At 39.1% G+C, this 23,953-nt stretch overlaps 1 protein-coding gene across 3 annotated transcripts; it reads right to left on the minus strand.

Moving 5' to 3' along the window:
• Window positions 1-543: 543 nt before the first annotated feature.
• Window positions 544-20,215, minus strand: nbr1b (NBR1 autophagy cargo receptor b). 3 transcript variants are annotated; one of them, XM_017488439.3, is made up of 22 exons: window positions 19,982-20,215; window positions 18,456-18,518; window positions 18,326-18,344; window positions 18,211-18,233; window positions 17,834-18,010; window positions 16,530-16,607; window positions 14,268-14,464; window positions 14,053-14,178; window positions 13,636-13,839; window positions 12,004-12,163; window positions 11,392-11,475; window positions 10,992-11,177; window positions 10,117-10,248; window positions 9,911-9,986; window positions 8,451-8,564; window positions 7,150-7,308; window positions 6,871-7,035; window positions 5,726-6,125; window positions 5,471-5,574; window positions 3,678-3,747; window positions 3,458-3,554; window positions 544-3,361 (listed from the first exon to the last, which is right to left on the minus strand). In XM_017488439.3, exons 1-22 carry the CDS (start codon window positions 20,081-20,083, stop codon window positions 3,188-3,190), a joined length of 2,910 nt encoding a protein of 969 aa, XP_017343928.1. In that variant the 5' UTR covers window positions 20,084-20,215; the 3' UTR covers window positions 544-3,187. The 3 variants fall into 3 exon arrangements, with proteins under 3 accessions (XP_017343928.1, XP_017343922.1, XP_017343914.1); XM_017488433.3 differs by having other exon boundaries at window positions 5,471-5,571; window positions 17,792-18,010; XM_017488425.3 differs by having other exon boundaries at window positions 17,792-18,010.
• Between the last annotated feature and the right edge of the window lie 3,738 nt (window positions 20,216-23,953).

Raw genomic sequence — 23,953 nt, forward strand, 5'->3', positions numbered from 1 at the left:
GCTTTACACTGTGTCTCATTCACTCACACACACACACACACACACAACAATGGGAGCAGAGCTGCCATGCAAGGTGCTGACTTGCCATCGGGAGCAACTTGCGGTTCAGAGTCTTGCCCAAAGATACGTCGGCATGTGGAGTCACGTGGGCCGTGAATCGAACGACCAACCCTACGATTAGTGGACAACCTGCTCTACCACCTGATCCACAGCTGATTGGAATACTCCATATTAATTAATTCTTCAATTAGTCTTAAAAATTACCTTGTGGAGAGATCTGAAAACGCTCGGGAGATAAATATATATATAAAAAATATATATCAATTTTATTATTATTATTTTTTCCCCAATGTTTTGAACTTGCTGGAGGTCAGATTTGGATTATAGGACTGATCTCAACAATGAAAATATCAGAAATAAAGGAAGATTTTATCTACATTAGGTCAAAAGGTGAAGAGTTTGGGATTCCCAGGAAAATAAATAAATAATCATTTCACGCTTTGTTTTTGGATTATAAATCGGCACAGTAAGGAAGGAGACAGATTTAGTCATGACAGTTTATTACAGACAGATTCATACATCAGGTGTGCGTTACATAAAGAACAGCATGAGTTGATTCACGGCGCCGCTTTCTGCTCGTCACGGTGCAAAAGAGAGAGAAAAAAAAACAACTTTTCCGCTCTAATAAATAAAAGTATTAAAGCACATGGTCCACGTCTTATTTGGTCTTTTTTTTTTTTTTTTTTTTTTTTTTTTTTTAACATTTCTAACGACTCCTAAAAGCACCGGAGTAAGGTGCAGAATCAGTGGAAGAAATTATGGGATGTGTTCACAGAAAAAAAATAATAAATAAGTGTACAGACCATGAAACAAAGTATTTACACCCATTCTGACGAGCATGAGCTTCTTCAGTACGTCAAGAAGTCGGAAATAATTAAACAGCAGCATTAACGCGGAATGCTTTCGGATTCGGATCACGCTAAAGAAAATTCCCTTAAGGTGCGTTTCGATTTTAAACGTCATCATCAAGTACAAGGGAAATTCAATTATCAAAATATAAATCATTTTACAAGGCTTTTTTTTTTTTTTTTTTTTTTTGCTTCTTCACTACAAGCATTTCTACAATGTTTAACATCAAGTGTAGATATGTTATGATTGCCACTCGGGTTGTTAATCCTTTTTTGAATATATATATATTAATAATATAACGCGAAATGGTTCACAGCATGATACAGTAATTATCCTTCCTTAGTTTTAGGATCAACTGTAGAATTTTTAAAAGCAACACATTTTAAATTACACACTGCAGATGCATCATCATCGTTATTATTTTTTTAATGAATATGGAATTAGTTTTAAGACTAATCATTTTTGACTGATTATCAGCGTACACAGCTGATCTTCGAGTGCATTTCTAAAAAAAAAAAAAAAAAAAAAAAAAAAAAAACACGAACAACAACCGTAACAAAAATCAGGGATGCATCGATACCCATACTCATTTACTGAGCTCAATAAAAATAAAAAAAAAAATGCTAAAAAATTTTAATGGACGTATTATACAATTCATGCTCAAAACCACGCAGACTGCAAACTCCTCAAAAACAAAACATCAACAGGAGGAACTGCAGCGTCTTCCTACAGTACAAGTGCTGAATACCTCTTAAATGTCAAATAAAATTAAATTTAAAAAAAGGTCACGAGGAGTTCGTCGCTAGGGGAGAATAATAAAAATGAAAATAAAAACAATGAAAGAAGATTAAAACGTCGTTTTTAAATGAAACAAAACCTGCTATTTTCTGTAAGTCCTACTCAAGCCAAGCTAACTAATGTAGCTAGCGAACACACTATTTTTATTATTATTATTATAATATTTTTCATGAGAATCTACGACACTGATATTATAAAGAACGAGACTCGTAGGCTAAGTGCGTAATGATTGATTAATACTAAGTACTTATTTGTGTATCAGTAATGACACGTACCTAAAAACATACACTCGTAGATGGGAAGAATGGTATCGATGCATCCCAGGAAAGGGGGAGGGGTGGGGGTTTTAAAAAAAAAGAAGAAAAAAAAAGAATGTTTATTACAGTTCTCAACTTAAAAGACATGCAGACTTCACCGTCACGCGGCGAAATCCGCGCCCTTCGATAAAGTTTAAGCCACATTTCACACATACAGCCGAATGAATCTATTGCACATCGAACTCCATGTTCTCTCTCTCTCTCTCACAGAGAATTAAACCCCACACGCTTCATACGCAAAAAGCTACAAGCAGGAACACTACAACTATTTATAAATAACCTAAAAGTCAGTAGTAACACTTAAAAATTCAGCATTTTCTCAGTGAAACGTTTCACTTTTAGCCAGTTTCATGCATTGTCATGATCACAGCACTGTTTTTTTGCATTATGGTTTCCTTCGAATAAAGTAACTACAGTCACGGACTGGCAAAAGTTTCAGGACACTGAGCTTCATCTTTGTGCAATTAAAAAAAAAAAAAAATCTAATCTAATCAAATCAAATCAAATAAATAAAAAGACTTTTAACAGAATTTCCACCATCTTTAATCCCTTTTTTCCCTCAGAATTGTTCTGGGTTTTTGTTACATGACCCAGGTTATTTTTTTCCTCCAGAACTTTTATTTATTTATTTATTTTTACTTAAATTATTTCATTTTTTTCCCCACAGAAAAATCTGTACCAGGATTTTTCCAGAATTGCTTTTAATTCCAGAGTTTCTCCAGTATTTACTTGAGTCTTATTCTAGATTATTTTTTAAACCCCGAAGCTTTTTTTATTTAATTTTTTTTTTTAACTCGTTCCAGTATTTTTTTTTAAATACCTCAGACCTTCTTAAAACTTATTCCAGATCATTTTATTAAACTCCAGACTTTTTTTTTGTTGCAAGGTGTCCAAAAACTTTTGAGCGCCGGTCTAACGATAACTCTTATAACGACATGAACGTAAACGCAGTTCGTCGATTCACACTGGGAATGCTGCAAAGAAATTCTCATGAGTTCTTTGATCCCAGTTTCCCTAAACACGGTCCACATAAACACTCTAGACAGTCCAGATCTCTCTCTCGCACGCTCTCGCTCTCTCTCGCTCTCCCACACACAGACAGACAGACAGACAGACAGACAGAAGATACGAGGAGAAAAGAGGAAGTAGATCACGCGAGTGTGTCAGTAGCGGGTGGTGTACCAGTCGTTGTCTTGCATGTGCACGAGTTCGTTTACGACGTCCAGGAGGTTAGGGCCGTGTTTTTGCAGCAAACGCTGATTCAGCGCCCGATCGGCAAAGCCCATCTCCACCAGTACGGCCATCATGGCATCCTGAGTGGCCGCTTCTTCAGGAAGCTACAGGGAAAAAAACAAAACAAAAAAAAAAAAAAAAACAGATAAGTTTATAATAGTACTGGCTTTATAAAGATAAACACAGGGACGTGCGGTGACCTGTTCAGGGCCGGACTGTCCAGTAAACAGAGCTTTATACGCAGAGGCCGCGACGGACAGAGCGCCTTTCACCAGACCTCCTGTTATACTGTTAGCTCTGACAAGAAGACACGACACGCACATCGTTACTAATAAACTCAGCCTTCATACTGTAATATAAAAGTCATATTTGATCATAGAACGTATTTAGATGAAGAGTAGAAGATGTTTTCTGTCTTACTTGAGCTCCTGGATCTCAGAGTCAGCAGCTGTACAAGAGTTCGCCGTGTCTGACGGACTGGATGCAGCGTCTACGACACAGCCGATTAGAACCAGATGAGCAACAAATTTAAATATTTAACATGGAAAGAACTGAAAAATATGTATATATTTAAGTATATAGAAATAAGGATCGAGTCTCAGAATACAAAAACAGCATCAGAAAACAGAATCTGGACTAAAGGTCGACCAATAGATCGGCTTCGCTGACTAAACTGCACAGGTAACTGATCGCTGGAACGATCAATTAATTATCAACAATAATCCACGCTGATAGTTTTTTTCCCGGTCGCGTCCATCGCGTGAGCGGCTGAGAAGCGTCCGATTTCACTATACGGCACAAAAGCGGCCTCTAGAGGCGAAGTAAACACTATCGCTGACCAATTTTGTTATTCTAAGTGTTTTTTGTGTTTTCTAATTATTTCATTCTGGACGTCCTTATTTTTTTTTTATTTGTTATTTGGAACGTTTCTTTTTGGTTCAGTTTGAATGTATATCTTTCATTAACTTTACTATTTATTAAAAAGTTAATATATATTAATATTTATTTCATTTAAAAAAAAAGTACAGGACATTTTCATGGTACTGTTTATTTCTGAAATAAAATTCAGCAATATTTTACTATTGAGTGTCATGTTTTCATTCAGTATCCGTGTTTAAAACCTTCGTGTGATTAATCGGTTATCGGCAGGTAGGTACCGCCCGACTCCATTACCGCTAGCGGTGAAACCCACGATCGCTCGACCTCTAATACGTTTCACTCTATGGCGAGAGATTTTCAGGTAGCGCATAGGGGCAACCCAGACAGTCTCGTCATTAGAAACGGTAGGTAAAAATGTACGAGGTGGAAATCGTTTGAAATCATTCTTACAAAGATAAACATATTACGTATAATCAGATGAAAGCAATAGACTTTCTCTGAAAATCACTCCTTCGTTTTTTACAATGTGTGGTACTGTATATGTCATGCTTCTGTTTATATTTATTTATCTTCTCTCAATGTGCCACCACGTGGTCCATTCAGACTTACGTCACCTAATGGCATTCCAACACTAGACACCGCTGGGTGTCATTTCTTTCGAGCGGGTTTCATTTAGCTGCTTTAACTGAGAGCCCATCGGAGGCAGTTTTGTGTTGCACCCTGAAGAAGGCATACTCGCTCTTTATTTATTTTTATATTTCTGCCACTTAAATAGAGACTTTTTAAACAATCTAAATGGGAAGTGTGCCTTTGATTACTATTTTTTTTATTTATTTACAAAAAAAAAAAGAAGAAGAAAAAAAAAAAGAAAGAATGATGAACTAGAGGACTGGATAAATAAACAAGAAAGCAAAAGACAAAAGTAAAAACAAAGAAAGAAAACAAGGAAAAAGAAAACTTTAGCGATAGCACAGAAATAACTCATTTAACAACAGGGGAAAAATAGATTTGAACGTCCAATCAGTTACCTGCTACAGTGCTATATAATAATAATAATAATAATAATAATAATAATAATAATAATAATAATATCTCTTTACTAAGATGAAGATATAAGAGTGGATTTTTTTTATAAAGTATTCATTACATAAAAATATAAATCACATATGCACTAAATATTAAATTTATATATAATAAAAAATAAAAAAAAAAGGATTGTAATTTTTTTTTAAATACCGGTAGTGGAATCTATAGTAGAGAATTTTAGTTTTATGAACCCTGGATACTATGTCTTGATAGTGCGTGTGTGTATGTGTGTGTGTGTGTGCGTGTACCTTGATCTTCTGGCTCCTCCTCCTCCTCTTTGCCTCCAGGCCGATTTAGCTCCTCCTCCTGTGGAGTCTCTGCTGCTTCGAGCTGCTCCTCCGTCTCTGAGCTGCTGTTCAGTAAAAATAGAAGTTTTTTATTTAGTGTAGAATCGTTTATTTAGTGATAAATGCAGAGTGACAGCATCTCAGTCATGTCACACATCTCATCCACAGCGAAAATGTTACTCCAAACGATCTGGAGTAAAAACTCCAGACACACACCTGGCCTTGGCTGAAGGTCTCGGCGCAGCTACGATCACAGGTGTGAGCGGCACCGAATCCAGCGTCTGCGATGCACACAGCATGTCGTTAGCGTCTGCGCTAACACGCTCCGAGCTCTCGTCTCCTTGCTGGGACACGGCCGAGCTGTACATGGACTCTCCGAGAGGACGGGTGGTGTCGAAACAGTCCGGCAGGATGATGATGTAATCCTCTGAGGAGGCGGACGACGTCCTGCTGCGACTCTCTTTACCCTCTTCGGCATCTTTCGCTTTCTTCTTCTCCTTCTGCACTTTCTTCTTATTCGTCTTCCTCTCCTCGGAGTCCTCTTCCTCCTCAAAGCGCTCGCCTCCAGCAGCCGGATCCACCACGATTCGCTCGATGTCCGACTCGTTCCCTTCATCTAAACAAGGGCACAAACAAGTACGGAGTTATTCATTCAGTACAGCTTCAGTGTACTACTGCTTCTCTGCTACCCGTGTACGTAACTGAAGAGAAGAAAAGAGAAGATTTTATATAGAACGGGAAAAGGCAAAAAAAATAAATAAATAAATTTAAGAAGAAGAAAATAAAGTTCTGACGGATAAGTAGGAAAGAAAAGAAAAATGAGAGAAGTTCAATTTATAAAATAAAGACAGAAAAAAGAGACCGGATGAAGAAACTGGAAAGAAAAAACAAGGTAGAAGAAAAATAGAAAATAAAGACTGGATGAACAAGAAGAAGGAGCAAAAGAAAATAAAGCAAAAAAAAGGAAGAATTACAAAGCAAAACAAGATGAAAAAGAAAAGTTTTTTGTTCAAGTAAAAGACTGAAGAAGAGAGAAGAGAGCGAACGGGATGAATAAGAAGGAAAGCAAAACGACACACCAAAAAAAATCAAATAAAAGAAAAGAGTACAAGAAAAAAAAAAGACTAGAGAAGAGAGCGGATAGAATACGAATAACAGAAAAGAATATAAACAATGAGTAATGGAATGGGGAAAAAAAAAACATTGAAAAGCAAAAAAGACAAAGAAAGCCCCCCCTCCCCCCATCTTCTTTTTTTTTTTTTAAATAAAGCACCAATGATTTTGCATGAATTAGCTTATTTCCCCCCCGAGAAAAAATGATGTGAATGAAACGGGCGGATGTGATGATGTCACTTGTCCACCTGCAGTGATGTGTTCGGCAGGAATGGAGACGAGAGGAGAAGGATCCGGAAGTTCCTCCGGCTCGGCTTTAGGTGGATCTGAGAGCGGAACTTCAGCGCTTTCTGACATTCTCTCCATCCTCCTCTCACAGAGAGACACGGAGCCCTGCGGTGCCGGACGCAACACTGACCACACACACACACACACACACACACACACACACACACACACGTCCGGGTGTGTTCAATTTCAAAATAATAATAATAATAAAAGAAAAAGCTGCCTTCCTGTGTACTCACCAGTGGTGGTGACTCTCCCATGCAGGATGCCGTGATCTAACACGCCCCCAAGCGTGAGAGAACGAATCACAGACTCGCTCACAAACTGACGGCCAATCACGTCCTCCTCTCCTTTCTCCTGGGCGGGAACTCCTCCTAACTCTGGAGCCTGAGCAACGTCTGAGGACACACACACACACACACACACACACACACACACACACACACACACACACACACACACACACACAATCTTATAATCAGCTCACTAAAAACACTGCATAACAGAAGAGTTTATATAACATTACAGCATAAAACTAAATATTAAAAAATTTAATTATTTAAGAAAGCGTTTAATTCAAACAGTGGAACTCAACAGCAGTCATCTGTAACTCTGCTGCATTCGATTCAAACTCATTTAAGATTTATTTACTCATTTCTTATAGCTGATCACATCTGTACACCATGGATTACTGAATTATGAGGATATATATATATATATATATATATATGATTCTTTTCTGTATTTTGAGAAAGAAAGTTATTTAAATGTCGTTTAACAGTGTATTATAGCATCACTGGGATGATTATCTGCACATACGCTAATCATCTCGAATCATCAGCTTCTCTGTTCTTCAAAAGACGAAGGAATATTCATTTCATATTAGTGTCATTGCTGATCCCACTACAGGTTCATTCTGAACACTCTGCACGTTCTACAAAACTATTTAAAAGCCAAGCTCATGACCCTACAATCATACTAGCATTATTTATATAGACAAATATACAAAAGTAATTGATCAAAAAAGTAACTGATACATTTTTTAATTGATAAAAAAAGTAAAAATGATACAAAAGCAAATGAAGATGAATTTAAAAAAAAAAAAAGAGAGAGAGAGAGAGAGAGAGAGAGAGAGAGAGAGAGAGAGAGAGAGAGAGAGAGAGAGAGAGCAAAAGGAGGACTGGGTAAAGGAAGTAGGAAAGAAAAACACAAATGTAATGGGAAAAAAAAAGAGAATAAAAAAAGAAAATGAAAGAAAAATTTTAAAAAAAAAGAAAAGAAGTGAGAAGAAGGATGATGGTGCAAGAGGGAAAAAAAGCTTTCCAAAAAAAGGATTTTCAAAAAAAGGAGAGGATATATGAAGAAAAAAAGAAATTCATACATTTTTGATAAATAATGGGGAAAAACGTAAGAAAAAGAAATTGGGGAGGAGAAGAATGAAAGGACTGGATGATTAAGAAGGGAAGGGAAGAAAAAGAAAAAAAATATGGTGTAATTGACCAAAATGTAAAAATTTTATTCATTTAGTTCTTTATTTTACCCAGAATGCTATTGACTGCTTGGGTTTCCTCCCCAGCTTCCTCCTGAATGAGCCCCGGAGTTTTGTCCTGCAGCAGTGCATCATGGGGCAGAGGAGAAATGCATGGAGTGATATCTGCACACACAGAGGCAGGAGACTGAGGCTGTGACACAAATTCAGTTGTTAATACTTCGCCATATTTCATCCGAATGATTTTATACCACAGCGAGGTTGAATGCTCGAATCTGATTGGTCAGAAAGTGTTTTTGTTTAACCGTACAGCTTGGACAGTCGCACCGAACAACGGGCTTCTTTAATGCGCTCCTTCTAATGCATTATTGTTTCTATGGTAACAGCTAATACGCAGCTACTCGTACAGCAGACATGCCGTATAATCGAAAACTAAAATAAGGAACTAGATTTTTCGCTTTAAAAGGTATAATAGTTTAATGTGGTGGGGTTTTTTTTCTTAGGAGATGTTTAATATTAATGGAAGGAGTCTCCAGTGTCAGGACAGAGGCGCTTGTGCTTTCTCATTTCTCTGTAACGTGACAAGCGGTGTTTTTTCAGAGAGAGAGAGAGAGAGAGAGAGAGAGAGAGAGAGAGAGAGAGAGAGAGAGAGAGAGCAAGAGCGAGCGTGAGAGAGAGACACAGAAAGAGAGAGAGAGAGAGAGAGAGAGAGAGAGAGAGAGAGGGAGAGACAGCGAAGCACACAGAGAGAGAGAGAGAGAGAGAGAGAGAGAGAGAGAGAGAGAGAGAGAGAGAGCGAGAGAGAGACACACAAAAAGAGAGAGAGAGACAGCGAAGCACACACAGAGAGAGAGAGAGAGACACAGAAAGAGAGAGACAGAGAGACACACACAGAGAGAGAGAGACAGAGACACAGAGAGAGAGAGAGAGCATAAGAGAGAGACAGAAAGAGAGTGAGACAGCGAAGCACACACAGAAAGAGAGAGAGAGCGCGAGAGAGAGACACAGAAAGAGACAGAGAGACACACACACACAGAGAGAGAGAGAGAGAGAGAGAGAGAGAGAGAGAGAGAGACAGAGAGAGAGAGTGACAAAGAGAGAGACAGAGACACACAAAGAGAGAGAGAGACAGAAAGAGAGAGAGAGAGAGAAAGGCTGGTGAGGAAATCACTGTTTATCGCTGCTATAAAATATGTGAGAACGTGAACTAGCTTGTCTCTTGGATGTTCCACAACTATAAATCTAACTATAAAACCATTCAAACACGTGACATTTGCAACGATAGTGCTTTAAACCGTGCAACTGTTGGCAAATCGCTGTGGTATAACACACTCCAGACCGTGCTGTTATACGAAAATTATGTACATCAGGGGCGGGGCTTGGAGAATGGGGTCACAGGGATAGCATTTCATATAACAGCGCGGTCTGGAGTGTGGTACTCCGTACGGAACAGATAACGCACGGAGATAAAGAGCTTGCTCCGGACCCTGTGGTCAGGAGTAAAGTGTTACCTGCGGGAGTGTTGTTGGGAACGCTCTCCAACTCCTGCACTATGTTAATGTCCAGAAGCTCAAACGACAGCAAGTCCTAATAATAAAGAAATATGGCATTTGTACCAATATTTAAAGTATTTATAATCAAACAAATACTTCAGATGAAAAAGTACGTGACTGGTAGGACGAGTTACCAATAAGGCTACAAAGCCTTTCTGACGTACCTGTGCCGTCAGCAGGTCCACGGACGGAATGTAAAACTCCTGATCGCAGTCCTGATCCACGGTGATGAGCAGCGGCTCCCGGGACACCGTGCGGTTTTTCTCCTCTCTCTCTAAAGTCCGAGCCGATTTCTCCTGGAGAGGAAAGGAAAGAGGAACGATCGGCGACGTGAAGGTGCGCGTTTCTTCGCAATACGGACGTGACTCGGGCTGCGTCCCGAACATAACAATCGGTTCCTGGTTAATGCCTTTATTAGCAATTTAGGAAACGTGTTGTCATTGGTGTATAATGTGTACAGTTAAAAAATAACTCACGCTTAAAATACACATATATACACACACGCATATATATATATATTTTGTCTGTTTGAATTAAGAAAAGTTTTATTTTACAACTTAATAAAACAAAAATCAATTTTTACTTTAGAAATTCGTAATAATTTCCTCAACCTTATTCCTACAGACACACTGCTTCATTTACATAAATTTACATACAATTTACATACACAAAAAAAGTCTCCTTATTTAATAGATATTTTCATTTTAGTTTATTAAGAAATGTATTCTTATTACCCCCATCCTTGAATTAAAGTCTTACCAAATGTTCTCCACTTTGCATTCTAGACTACGGCAGCACAAAGTTTTGGCACCCTGCTCCCTAATGTCTTTGTGACACCATATCTACACAAACCTTTGAGGAGGGGGGAAATTTATTAATTTATTTTTTTGGTAAATAATCAGTTCTCTCGATGACGATTCCTTGTTAGAATTTATTCCGATGAAAGTTGACGTACTGTGCAGTAGTCCGAGATTCACAGGCAGGAAGTATAATATTACGGTGAGATCTATACGGTGACGTATTGGCGAGTGTAACGGACCTGAGGAGTGACACACGGAGACACCAGAAGGCCGTCAGCGGAGATGGCGGTCGGAGCGTCGGGATCCACGACGATGCTGCACCAAACCCTCGGCCCGAACTGCTCTCCTCCATGCGCCAGGCGCCAGTGTGAGGTGTAGGTGCCCTCCAGGGTGGGGGCGCACAGAGCCACGCTCACTAATCCCACCTGACACACACACACACACACACACACACACCATTCAGTGTTAGGACACAGCTATTCTTCTTCTTCTGTACATTTTCCATTCCATCATTCTAATTTTCCTCACCTTTTTGATTAAGGATGTAGATTTAGATCCCAAATGAACAACCCAGAGAGGACATGAGGAAGAAACCGTGAGAAAACGGTGTAAAAACCTAATTTTTTTCCAGATACACACCTGACCTGGTTGCAGCGTGGGCACGGACACCTCCCTCCACCTCTCCCCCGAACCCACCGCCAGATTCCCCCACATGAACTTCAGCTTTAAAAAAAACAAAACAGGAAAATATATGATTATTTTCCAATAACACCAAACGTCTTTTATTCCTGTTATACCACAACAATTTACCAATGATTTCAATTTGTTCATTTAAAAAAACAAACGAAAAAAACATCGCTTAGTGTAACGTTTTAATGTTGTGTAACATCTCTCTCTCTCCCTCTGAATAAAAAAGTAAAACAAATGCAGCCCATCATGTTTACAGAGAACCCGTTACAGCTTTACTTCCAAGTGTGAAATAAACACCTCCTTACAGAAAGCTTCCCCATATCAAAGAGTACGGCGTGTTTACATCCATTTACGAAGAGCTTCTGCTTGTGAATGATCCGTTACCATGGAAACGACAACATTTTAGAGATGTCGTTGTCACGAGGCAGCTTCGCAGAAATAAATCAATTCAGGATATAAATTTCACATTTATAAATTTATCCCTATTACAGCTGCTGTTAGAGAAAATGACTGTGTGTGTGTGTGTGTGTGTGTGTGTAACTCGAGTGTGTGTTACTGTACTTTGGTGTCAGAGTTCCAGCTCATTGTACCGCTGTTCTTCATCTTCCAGTATTTAATGAATTTGGTCCCAGGCCTCAGGCGTGATCCGTCCGGCAGATTTTCGTCCAGCAGCAGCGCCGTCATCGCAGGGACAGCTAGAGGACACGGACGCTTAGGACGCCTGAGGACAAAGAAATATAGGTATAGGTGATTTACCAAATTTGCTTGAGGTTCATGTGTGTGTCTTTACTCAAATAAACTCAATGGTAAATCTCACACAGCTATTTATTTATTTATTTACTTACTTATTTATGTGTGTGTGTGTATATATATATATATATATATATATATATATATATATATATATATATATATATATATATAGAGAGAGAGAGAGAGAGAGAGAGAGAGAGAGAGAGATTGGATTTCTGGTGTTATATAAGACGTTATGTATGTAATCATGCATACTTGGGAGTATTGCCTTGTGTGGCTTCCTGTAAATATATTGGATTTCTACAGTTGTATAATCAGATTTTCAGTTCTACAGTCAGGTATGTCATCAGGCGTACCTGGAGCTGTTGCTTGCAGTGATTAGATTAGATTGTTACAGTTGTATAATAAGACATTATTATCTGTATGTAATAATATTAATAATATGTATTTTGGGCTGTTAACATGTCATAATTAATCAGATTTTTCACAGTTCTATAATCAGACATTGTTATGCATGTCATCATGCACACAGGGCTGTTGGTTTGCATGGCTCGGTGTAATTAGTTAGAATTTTTACACTTCTATAGTCAGCCATCATTGCGTATATAATTAGACATTCTTGGGGCTGTTGAAGATTGGATTTTTACAGTTCTATAATCAGACACGATTATGTACAATATGTAATAATGTGAAGTCCGGGCTGTTGAAGCACTGTAGATGACATTTTTACAGTTTTAGAATCTTTATATTATAATAATGTAAAGATTATATAATAATATCTAATAACGTTAACAAAATGCACTCTAGGCTGTTGGCCTGTGTGGCTCCCTGTAATTAGATTAGATTTGTACAGTTCTATAATCAGATATTATGTATGTATGTATGCATCTGTTTGTAATAAAGCATGCTCCTTATTCGAGACAGTTCACTGTAATTAGATTAGATTTTTACAGTTTTATAATCAGATATTACGTGTGTATGTATGTAACAGCGTACACTCGGGGCTGTGGGCCGGTGTGACAAAATATAATTAGATTTTTACAGTTCTATAATCAGACATTAACTGTTTGTAATAAAGCATGCTCCTCATTTGAGACGGCTCGCTGTAATTAGACTACGTTTTTACAGTTCGATAATCAGACATTATTATCTGCTTTTAATAAAGCGTGCTCCTTATGTGAGACAGTTCGCTGTAATTAGATTAGATTTTTACAGTTCTATAATCAGATATGTATGTATGTATGCATGTAACAGCAGACACTCGGGGCTGTTGGCCTGCGTGACGCAACGTAATTAGATTAGATTTTTACAGTTCTATAATCAGACATTATTATCTGTTTGTAATAAAGCATGCTCCTTATTCGAGACAGCAATTATCTACAGTTCTATAATCGGACATTATGTATGTATGTATGTATGTATGTATGTAACAGCACGCACTCGGGGCTGTTGGCCTGCGTGGCTCGCGGCTGTAGCAGCACAGGAGAGGAGTTTCCGTCTCCCACACATCCCCACTGCAGACTCCTCCTCTCCATCCTCAGCTGCTTCCTGATCTCCTTCACCTCCGCCTTCAGCTGCCGCTTCTCCGCCTTCAAGCGCTGTTTCTCCGCCTTGCGAAAGCTCCGGTCCCCCCGTCTGTAGAACCTAAAAGCAAAATTGGACATTAAAAAGACATTAAACAGACTGTTTGAATTGCTGTTGGTTTTACTATTTTATCAAAGAAGAAAAGAAAAGAGCAACAGCAAACACACGCAGTCGGGGAGCAAATGGAACACACACACTCGCTACGTCATTTATTCCAGACAATCTTTTTCCATCAACGATTTTTTCAAAGGAAGGAAAACATGAAATGCTCACCTGCTCTGATCTGGAGCTGGAGATCCGCGTTCGGGGATGGAGAGAGGCGTCCGAGCTCTCACCAGGTTGTGGCTCGGGTCATGCGAGAAGCTACACGGCTCACACAGGGTGCAGGACGTGCACACGCTGCGCAACCATAAACCCACATCAGCACAAAGTGTCAGTGAAGCGAACTCGTTCATTCAATGCAAGAACTTTCACTCCAGACGTCTCACCTGCACTGGTATCCTCCGCCCGCCGTCTGTCCTCTGCAGCTGCTGCAGGCCGGAGCCGAGCTCGGAGCTCCAGGCAGCGTGGACGAGGAAACCTCGGAGACCTGGGCCTCGGCTGCCAGGGGTTTATGGATGCAGCATTGGCCTGAAAACTCCCTGCAGATCTTCTCCACAGCCTCACGAACCACCTGATCCTTAAACTGAACGCATTACTTATTAGTAGGTATTTTACAAGGACAGGCATCAGGACAGATTCAAATAAACCACAAAAAGAAGAATATGAACAGGATCAAGTGCTTTTTGGAGACACAATGTGATGTGATCACTCAAACCACTTGCAAAGATGAGTGTATCCGCGTTATATTTTTAGTAAGCAACTAAGCATATTAAAAATGGGGGGTTTTTTTAATGTAAAAAAAATTTTTTTTATTTTTTTAAAAATCAATAAATAAAGCTTTCTTGAGAATTTTTTTCAAATTTCCTACCGTAAATCACACCTTTCCAACCCTTAAAATAAAAATAAATTCAATAAATAAATAAAAATACAAATAAAATAAATAACACTCACCATTTCCTGAACAACAATATTCTTCACAGTAATCTCACATTTTCAAACAAACAAAAAAATACAAATATAAAACCAAAAAAACCCAAAATAATTAATTAAACATGCTTTCATAAGCACATTCAAAAAAACCTTTAAATTGCCCAATGATCTCATGTATTCAACTTATACACAGATAGATAGATAGATAGATAGATAGATAGATAGATAGATAGATGTTAAAATATATAGAAAAATGTATTTTAAAAAATGAAAGCAATAAAATAATAAAACATGCTTTCTTAAGTACTGAACCACAAGTTGTGAAATTTTTTTAATTGCCATGTCATTATTTCATTATTGATATTTTGTCATTTTGACTGAACTCTTTATTTCAAGATATCATCTCATTATATATTATCTATATACTACAACTTATTAACTTAAAATATTAAATAAAATTAAAAAATGAGTTATTAAGCCAAATTAACAAGATAATATACTGAATACAAGCTTTAAAAAAAAAAAAAGTCCAAATCTAAGGGTAGATTGCATTCTCAGTATACTCTCAACAGGAGAATTTGGGATTCAGTAACAGAAAGAAAGATGGCCAAATATAATGATGGAAAAGGCTCAAATCTTCTCAAATTAAAGGGGACCTATTACGCAAAATTCTCTTTTACATGGCGTTTGGACGTAAATACGTGTCGGCAGTGTGTGTGCACAAACGCCCGATAGTGTACAAATCCACCCACTCCTTTTATATATTCCCCATGAATCATAAACAGTGTCTCAAAATGAGTCGTTCGCGTTTTCTATCTGTTGTGACGTCACACTGGAACAAGCCCCGCCCACGACTGGTGACGGACTCTGCCTTATTAGCATAGATCCTCCCCTGAGAGAGCTGCACACAGTCCGCCATGTTCTCCGCTCTGGAGCGGCTACAGTGATGAGAACGTCTCAGTTCTGTCGTTAGCTGTAAGAATGAACGTAAGAGTCTTTGTGTACAGTACTCCTGGCATCAGAGCCGCTGAAGACACAGAGGAGAAGTTTTATTTTTGAAGGAATTGCACCCCAAAAAACAGCTAAATTTGTATGTTTGTTCGAATCATTTTACCCCAGACTGCTTTGTGAACGCGGGTCAAAACAAAGCAGGATTTGCTGAAAAGTTGATTCTCAAACATGGATCAGTACCAACTGTTCACGATCCTGCTTCGTATCCAGAACACGTCAGAATCGCACTTTATATTGTGAATGTTTACAAATCGCCTTTCCGAATGTGCTCGTTAGGAAAATCCACACCTAACACGGCTAAAGTTGCCACTGTCTCTGATTTGTTGTTGCCGTAGTATCCGAAGCACGAGCTGTAAAGGCACAGCCCTCTTACGGAAAGGGGGCAGGGAGCAGCAGCAGCTCATTTACATTTAAAGAGACACACATGAAAACAGCGTGTTTTGGCTTCCACCCAAAAAGGAGCCTTTACAGCAGGGTATAATAAATGATCCGTGGGGTATTTTGAGCTGAAACTTCGCAGACACATTATGGGGACACCCGAGACTTCTATTCTATCTTGTAAAAAAGGGCATAATAGATCCCCTTCAAGTTTAAACGTCTGTCCTTTTGTGATCAGATCTACAGAGATGGATGTAAATGTTCAGGACTGAACAGAGCACTCAGAGTAGGATCTTGTGGTTTAATAACGGATTTAATAACAGATTTACCTTCTCCATGTAAGAGGTAAACCAGGCTGGTGGCGTCTTGTCCTCTGCTTTACCGCCCTTTAGCTCACTAAGGGTCACCTTTATATATATTTAAAAGAATAAAAAAATAAATAAATAAAATGAGGCTACACTTCAGCATGTTGTCATGACAGCAGCAGAAATAAAACAGTTCAATATTACAACATTCGTATCGTAAAATCAAACACAATAATCCTATACGCTGAATATTATATATATATATAAAAACATAAAGGCTGTGCATGTCTGTGTTCTGAATGAAAACTGACCCCGGTTTACTTTATTTTTGCGTTTCTAAATGGCGCTATAAAAAAAATCACAGACCAACCGTTACAGCGGTTTATGGACAAAATCAGCAATTAAACCCAATTTATCAGTAAACCGATCGGTCCGTGATATATAGTTTGAGAAATTTACAATTATATTAGTAAAACTATGTAAAACTGTAAAAGGTGTCTGTAATACAAAAGGATATGTTAGTCGGTATTATACACGATCAGAATTTCTAACATTATACAGGGTGAACATCATTATTCAGGCAGGATCCTTTCTCCAGACTTTAACGCATCGCTTAGAACAGATGCATCCGGTGCGTTTGTAAAAACCTATTCCTCTTCAGTACGAGTTGTTTTTTTTTAATCATTTAAACCTAAGGATGATTTGTTTAATATTCATGGTAGGAGTCGAGTGTCTGCGCTCGCTTTGTATCCGTCACGGTGCTTTACGGTGTTTTTACGAGGGCGGGAAAACATTCCGGAAGCAGGGGTTTTACGCTTCCTGGTTTCTCTGGAAACCGACGAGATGCGTTTTATGAGAAAGAGAGAGCAGGCGTGAAGGACCGAAAAGAAGATGCTGGTGACGGACCGACCGTTTGCTCGGGAACTGACTGACTGACTATCGTCGCTGACGTCACAGAACTTTCGATGTTAAACTATAAACTGTTCAAACGCACGACGTGTCGTTTATGAATGAATTAAACATTGAAATTATTGGCGAATCGCTGTAGTACGAGCACATGCTCCACATTGTGCAGTTATATGAACCCCCCCATCCCCAATATAAACGCAAGGCCCGTCATGTGTTGTCAAGCTTTTCTGCTGTAATCAAACACAAACAAAATATTATTTTACGTTTTCATTTTTAAAAAAAGAAATGGGAACAGCAACCCCAGCTCTGCGCCTGAGACACCGGTTTCCACGGAAACAACGTCGTGCAGCGAAAACAGCAGATTTAGGAATTCTTACTAAACCCTCCTCGGGCACAGCAGCCTGAACTTTTCGGCTCACCGCCTGTGCCAGGCTCGGGCAGTGCTGAGGAGGCCGGAATCCTTTCTTCGGTTCCGTCAGGCTTCCGGATTTCACATGGGACAAACCCGGGCCTGGGACGGGACCGGGAACTCGTCCGGTCGTCCCTCTGCTCTCGTACACGTTCATCTGCAGCCTGTTGCCCTGCCGCGCTGCGCTCTGTGGAGAACAAAAACGTAAAAAACATTCAAAAGCAGCGTAAATTAGTCAAACAGTTATCGCTTTAACGAGCTATAATGGTGTACGAGTCTCAAATGAGACTTGTGTCGCGCAGACTTCATAAACACAAGTCGTGAGGTTTTGAGACTTCCACAAAACCTGCTCTGCTCTGCTAAAAATGACTGGAAATAACACTGTACCTTCAGAGCCTCTTCATACTCCACTGAAAAGTAAAAACAAACAGATAGTAATTAAACTGCACCTTTTAAAAAAAGCTTTAAAAATGAATAAGATACAGACAAATCTGTTACTCACACTGGCTGTTGATAGACACCTACAACAAATGGAAAATAGTAATAATAAGAAGAAGAGGAGGAAGAAGAGCTGTGTCAATTTTACATACTTGGCAACGTTTCAGCACCGGGCTTCCCTGTGAAACACTCACCTCTTCGTTTTCCTCGTCGAAGTACGTCAGCTGGAGGCTGCACAAGCCGAAAGATCTTTTCACCTGAAGGTAGAAACGCAGCTTTTACACCATCATGACATCACAAACCTGCCACACGGGTCTCTAGGAATGTTCTCAACTCATGCCGCTCTTATAGATTCTTTTTCTAGTACAGCAGCTCTGACAGTCGTATAACTCACAGCTTTATATTAATATTAACCTGTTCTTAATACTTCATCGTCTCTATAGCAACAGTTCATTCACAGGGGCTTGTTTTTTTTTTTTTAGTTTGGGAATAATCAATTAACGACAGGTTAGTGTGATGAAGCGGAGATAAAATGTTACCGCCCTCAAGTTGATTATTTTCCTATAACGTTACGTCACGAAGCGCTTTACTCCTCTTGTACCACTGCAACGTGCCGACGATTAGGCTTGCTCACGTATTAAAGGACGACGTCGTACTTTTATCCCATTGTGGCTACGTTTAAGGTTGTGGGACGTCCCCGAGACAAGTTAGTTCCTCTTCTCGGTTACGTTATAGCAGTTATAAACAGTAATTCCCTCACCAGCCTTAATAAGTTTTTTTTTTTAATTTTAAAAAAAGCACACAAATTGTCATGTTACTGAGAAATCCTGAAAAGTAAAAGTAAACTCCTTTGTCCTGAAGAAATACCTCTGACGAAGTTACAAAGTGTTGACACTGGAGACTCCTTCCATAAATTAGAGAACACTTACATGGAGAGTCCCTCTGAATGAGCTGTTTCTACAGAACCAATAACGCATTAGCGATTCATATAAACCTTTAATTTACAGCTGCACTATTCTCAGAGCTGATTTCTTTTTTATTATTATTATTATTATTATTATTATTATTATTAGTATTATTATTATTAAATATAATAATTAATGCCTGCATTCATTGTCTGCTGCATGCTGCAGAAGCGTGAATGTAAAAACTAATGCTTTGTATTTAAGGTGATGAAAATTAATTGTGATAGGGTTTAAAGTGAAAAAAATAAAGGAATAAAAAGAAGAATCTAAGTGCCGAGTGCTTTGTGCATTTAAATGTTTACCTCATCCAACCCAACATAACCTGAAATAACCCTAACTGGCACGCCCACTTTGGTCACGTGACACGTTTGTCAATCAGCTGAGTCAGGTGAGAGTCAAACCTTAGCATTAAAAACAGAAAAAATACTGCTGAAAGGTAAATAAAGGGGGGAGGGAGAGAGAGAGAGGGGGGAATATTAATGTGTAACAGTTAAATATTTAGGAGTAAACCAGGCACGAGCAAAAAAAAAAATGGTCGTGGTTATTGTCACGCGCATCCCCTGATAATGTCGGATTAATGGTTTGGTTTAACAGGCCTACAGACACAAAAACACACAACAACTCATGCTTTATTTGCCCAGTCCCATGTATTTATGCATCTATGTCTTTTCATTATTTTTTAAAATAAACATTTAAGTTGATGATGTGCACAAAATGAGTACTACGCGATCAAACCCGTCCACCCTCGCGCTCACCGTGGCCTCCATAGACTCCCAGCTCTTCGTCTCGGAGCCGGACAGCAAGAAACTCTTCGTGTTGCCCCGAAAATTCACCTTCAGGTTGATGTACAAGTCCATGGCGGCTTAATAACGGCGTCCGAGCCGCTGCATAGATGACTATAGACTATTAAAACGCTTCAAAAACAACCCGACGATTCAATACGCTTCGGAAACCGTCTCCTGTGTTTACATCAGCGATTGTAAACACACCCACGGAGACACGTGACCGGGCACGTCCGGCACTGACGTCATCTTAAGCAGAGCCGGTCAGGAGGGGGAGCTGTCAGTCAGCGCGAGCTTCACGGGTGTGTTAATCGAGCGATGTATTCCTGTGTAACAACGAGAGAGAAAACAACATCTTTAGAACATATTCTAGCGATTGTATAGACTTCCGGTGCAGGAAATAAGCTTGTAATCGATGTGAATTGGCTATTCAGATGTTCCAAGTGTGTGTTAGAGAAGGAAAAATATTACAAAAACACAGTACACGCGAAGCAAAGACGTCTGAAGTGTGTTTGTGTAGTTGCATTGTATGACCTCAAGAGGGCAGTGAAAACATTTCAAGGTTGTTGGTTTAGGTGGCTAGCATGGCCCTGACCCAGAAAATAAAAATGTGGGTCGATTCAATTAAACATTCCGAAGTTTCATTCATTCATCTTCGCTACATGCTTTATCCTGGTCAGGGTGGCGGAGGATCCGCCGTATATCTCGGGAACACTGGGAGTGAAGCGGGAATACACGCTTGATGGGGTGCCAATCCATCACAAAGCACCACACACACACGTTCATACTTGAATCCATTTAGAACCACCAATCCACCTACAGGCATGTTTTAGTAGTTGGGAGGAAACCGGAGAACCCGTAGGAAACCCATGACGACGTGGAGTAACCCGAGCTCAGGATTCAACTTGGAACAAGTGCACCACTGGTATAGTAGTACAGGGTGTCACAAAAGTCTCCAAAAATAGGGAAAATGACCGCTTTTCAATAAAACGTCTTCCAAAATTGCTCATGCTTCATTTATATTATTTATATTTTTTCAGAGGGCCTTTAGAATGCGTATTTAAAACATTCTCATGACTGAGGTGACTGACAAGCTGTTACAAGGTTGCGACAGACTTCAACAGGAAACATGGCGACACTGTTGACAAACTTAACAGATTCAGAAAGACTTGAAGTGTTGCGGAACAACCGAGAAGCGGACGTCCACCGACAAAGGCGCAACCGACAAGGTGCTGGATTTTGGGCCACGCTGTATATTTTTATATACTGTATATGTATGGCATATAAATTAGTAACAAGAAGGACGAGACTTGTTGGAGGTGGAAGGTGGAGGCATCACTGTGAGCGTCACTGGCACCGAGTTCTATGCAATGTAAGCAATGTTGCTTTTAAATTCTTTTAATCCATTTTCCTTCTTCCAGGGATTTACAATTGTATTATTTCAACAACATCTACAATAAGAGAAGAATGATGATTTGGGATTGTACAGATTATGAATTATATTACCACTTATTATATGATTAAAATGTAAATTGACATATTTATAAACGATATCTAATAATCTTAACCGTCAGTCCGAAATCTCTGAGAATGGATGGGGTATTATAAGCATGTTTAGGCCTAGCTAAATAGCCTAATAGAATAGTTAGCCTGATGCTGTAGATCTTGTTAGCAACCTTAGCTACAGGTTTACACAATATAACTTATAGCCTAATGTTAGCTAATTATGCTATGGCTAGTTTTTCTTTATGTATTAATGATTATCAGGAAAGCCTCATCATTCAGATATCAGAGAAGAACAGTATACGACATAAAAATGAATGTCCACCTCAGGGGTCTGAGGTAATAAATAAATAAATAAATAACACGGGTGACCAAAAAAGCTCTACAGCTTGTATTCGTTGCCAGAGACAGGACTAATCCACTGATATCCCGTCTCCCATTCAAACCTATACCACAGAATCCTATTACATTTTACGGGCAAGCATTATTATTTATTTTAACCGGATAAATAAAAAGGACAAGAAAACAAGTCTGTTAAAGACCTGCTGAAGGAGATGGAGGAGGAACGCAGGAGAGCGGGACGAGAGAAAGCGATGTGCAGAAATGGACGGAAAGATGTTGGAGTTTGAAGCCGTTAGTGAAGAAGGATTACATGCTGGAGGAGATGACAGAAGAGATGGAGAACCTAAAAAGAGTTTAAGAAGGTGCTCCAGACATTGGAGGAGCTCAAGAGAACTGATAAGAAGCTGAAGAACTTTCCCCAGATTCTGGGTTCATTAGGGGAAGAGCTAGATAGAGGCTTGAGCTCCAGCTGAGGCAAGCTCAGAGAAGATAAGAGAAGGATGAATTAAGGAGAACCTTTCTTTGGCTTTCAGGTGTGAGAAAGTGAGATGGAGAAGGAGAGGAAAAACACAGAGAAGGAGAAGGAGAGGAAGGTCTCAGGATTTTGGAACTGACTCAGGATGAGGGCAAGGAGAAAGATCAGGACAAAGACGCAACTCTACTCACCTGTCCGTTCAGAAAGCTCCACCTCCCACTCAAGCTTTCAGGCGTTCTAGCCTCATCAGCACGTCAACATTTCAGGGACATGGTTTTGTACGGTTTGAACGATCACACACTGCATCTTTAAGACAATTTGTCTTCTATTTTGTACTTTGTTATAATGGTGTATCTTCACACAATATGAATAATCTCAGAGTCTCACTGTGAACTGTGTGAAATATTTATTGTAAAATACTGTAATTAATAGTGATGGAAACAGACACCCAAAAGCTCGTACTATGCTCGGGGATCCTACTGATGGCTGGTTCGGGTTTAAACAGTTGCAGCAAGAGAAATGAGAAAGCTGATTCAGATCTACAAGAAGACGTTTTATAACACTTTCCTCTTGAAATTTTAAGCTAGCAAGCTGGTTATTTACGTCATCGTTAACGCTAACAGTAAAATTTCTTCTCCATCAAGCAGTAACTTTTATTATATTTCACTTGACATTAGGTATCTAGTCACGTTTGTTAACTACACAATTGTGATGATGTCATATGATTGGCTCGACTAATTTAACTTAAGCTCTGCAATTGTTGTTTACATACTGGAGTGTGTACAATATACACCATTCTCATTTGTTTTAGTTATTTCTTCGTCTTTGTTTTTTAAACCACTTTACCCACACTTTATGCACATTATTACTGCTGTAATTGTCTAACACTAAGGTTACATGTGTTGTTGTTTTTTTTTCTCGGATATTCTGGATGTTAAGTGGACAATTGGAACCGTGTCTAATTGCACCATTTTTGAAGTCTATTTATTCCAGTTTGGTTGACTTTGGGGTCAGTGTGCTTCCCTGGGGAAGCGTTAGCAGGAAAGTAGAGAGCCTGTAGTTAGAGGACGTTTGGAAGCAGTCCCAAGAGGAAGAAAGCCAAAAGCAACATATGAACATTTATATAGAACCAGGCTCTAGGGTGACCTTTGACCCATGATGCCGTTCCGAACGTCAGGGGAACTGATGCTTTATGCTTTAACCCGTAACCTGGAAATCTATGAACACACGCCACGCGTAGGAACAAGGAGAGAGGAGGATTTTAGATTTAGATTAGATTTCCTGATGTAAACAAACGACATGAAACAAGCCTACAAGATTTAAACATAATTAATTCATTAATTCAATGGCATCGATTTGGTTTCTGAGGCTTGGGGTTGAGTTATCAGTATATCCACTCATCAGCGGTATAGCCTATTTTTGATGGATTTTTATTAAACAGTCTAATGCTAATTTATTTAAATAATTTAAGAAATTATAAACAAATTATGAATGATAAATTGTATAATCTGGATGATGACTGGATAATGGATAGAACCAAGTTTATCTGAGAGTTTAGAAGCTGGAGAATGTTTGGAGAGCGGTTCTTTTTTTCTTTCTTTCTTTTTTCTTCCTTTTTTTGTTAA

This window comes from Ictalurus punctatus, chromosome 2 (genome assembly GCF_001660625.3).
Source record: "Ictalurus punctatus breed USDA103 chromosome 2, Coco_2.0, whole genome shotgun sequence".
Taxonomy (NCBI): domain Eukaryota; kingdom Metazoa; phylum Chordata; class Actinopteri; order Siluriformes; family Ictaluridae; genus Ictalurus; species Ictalurus punctatus.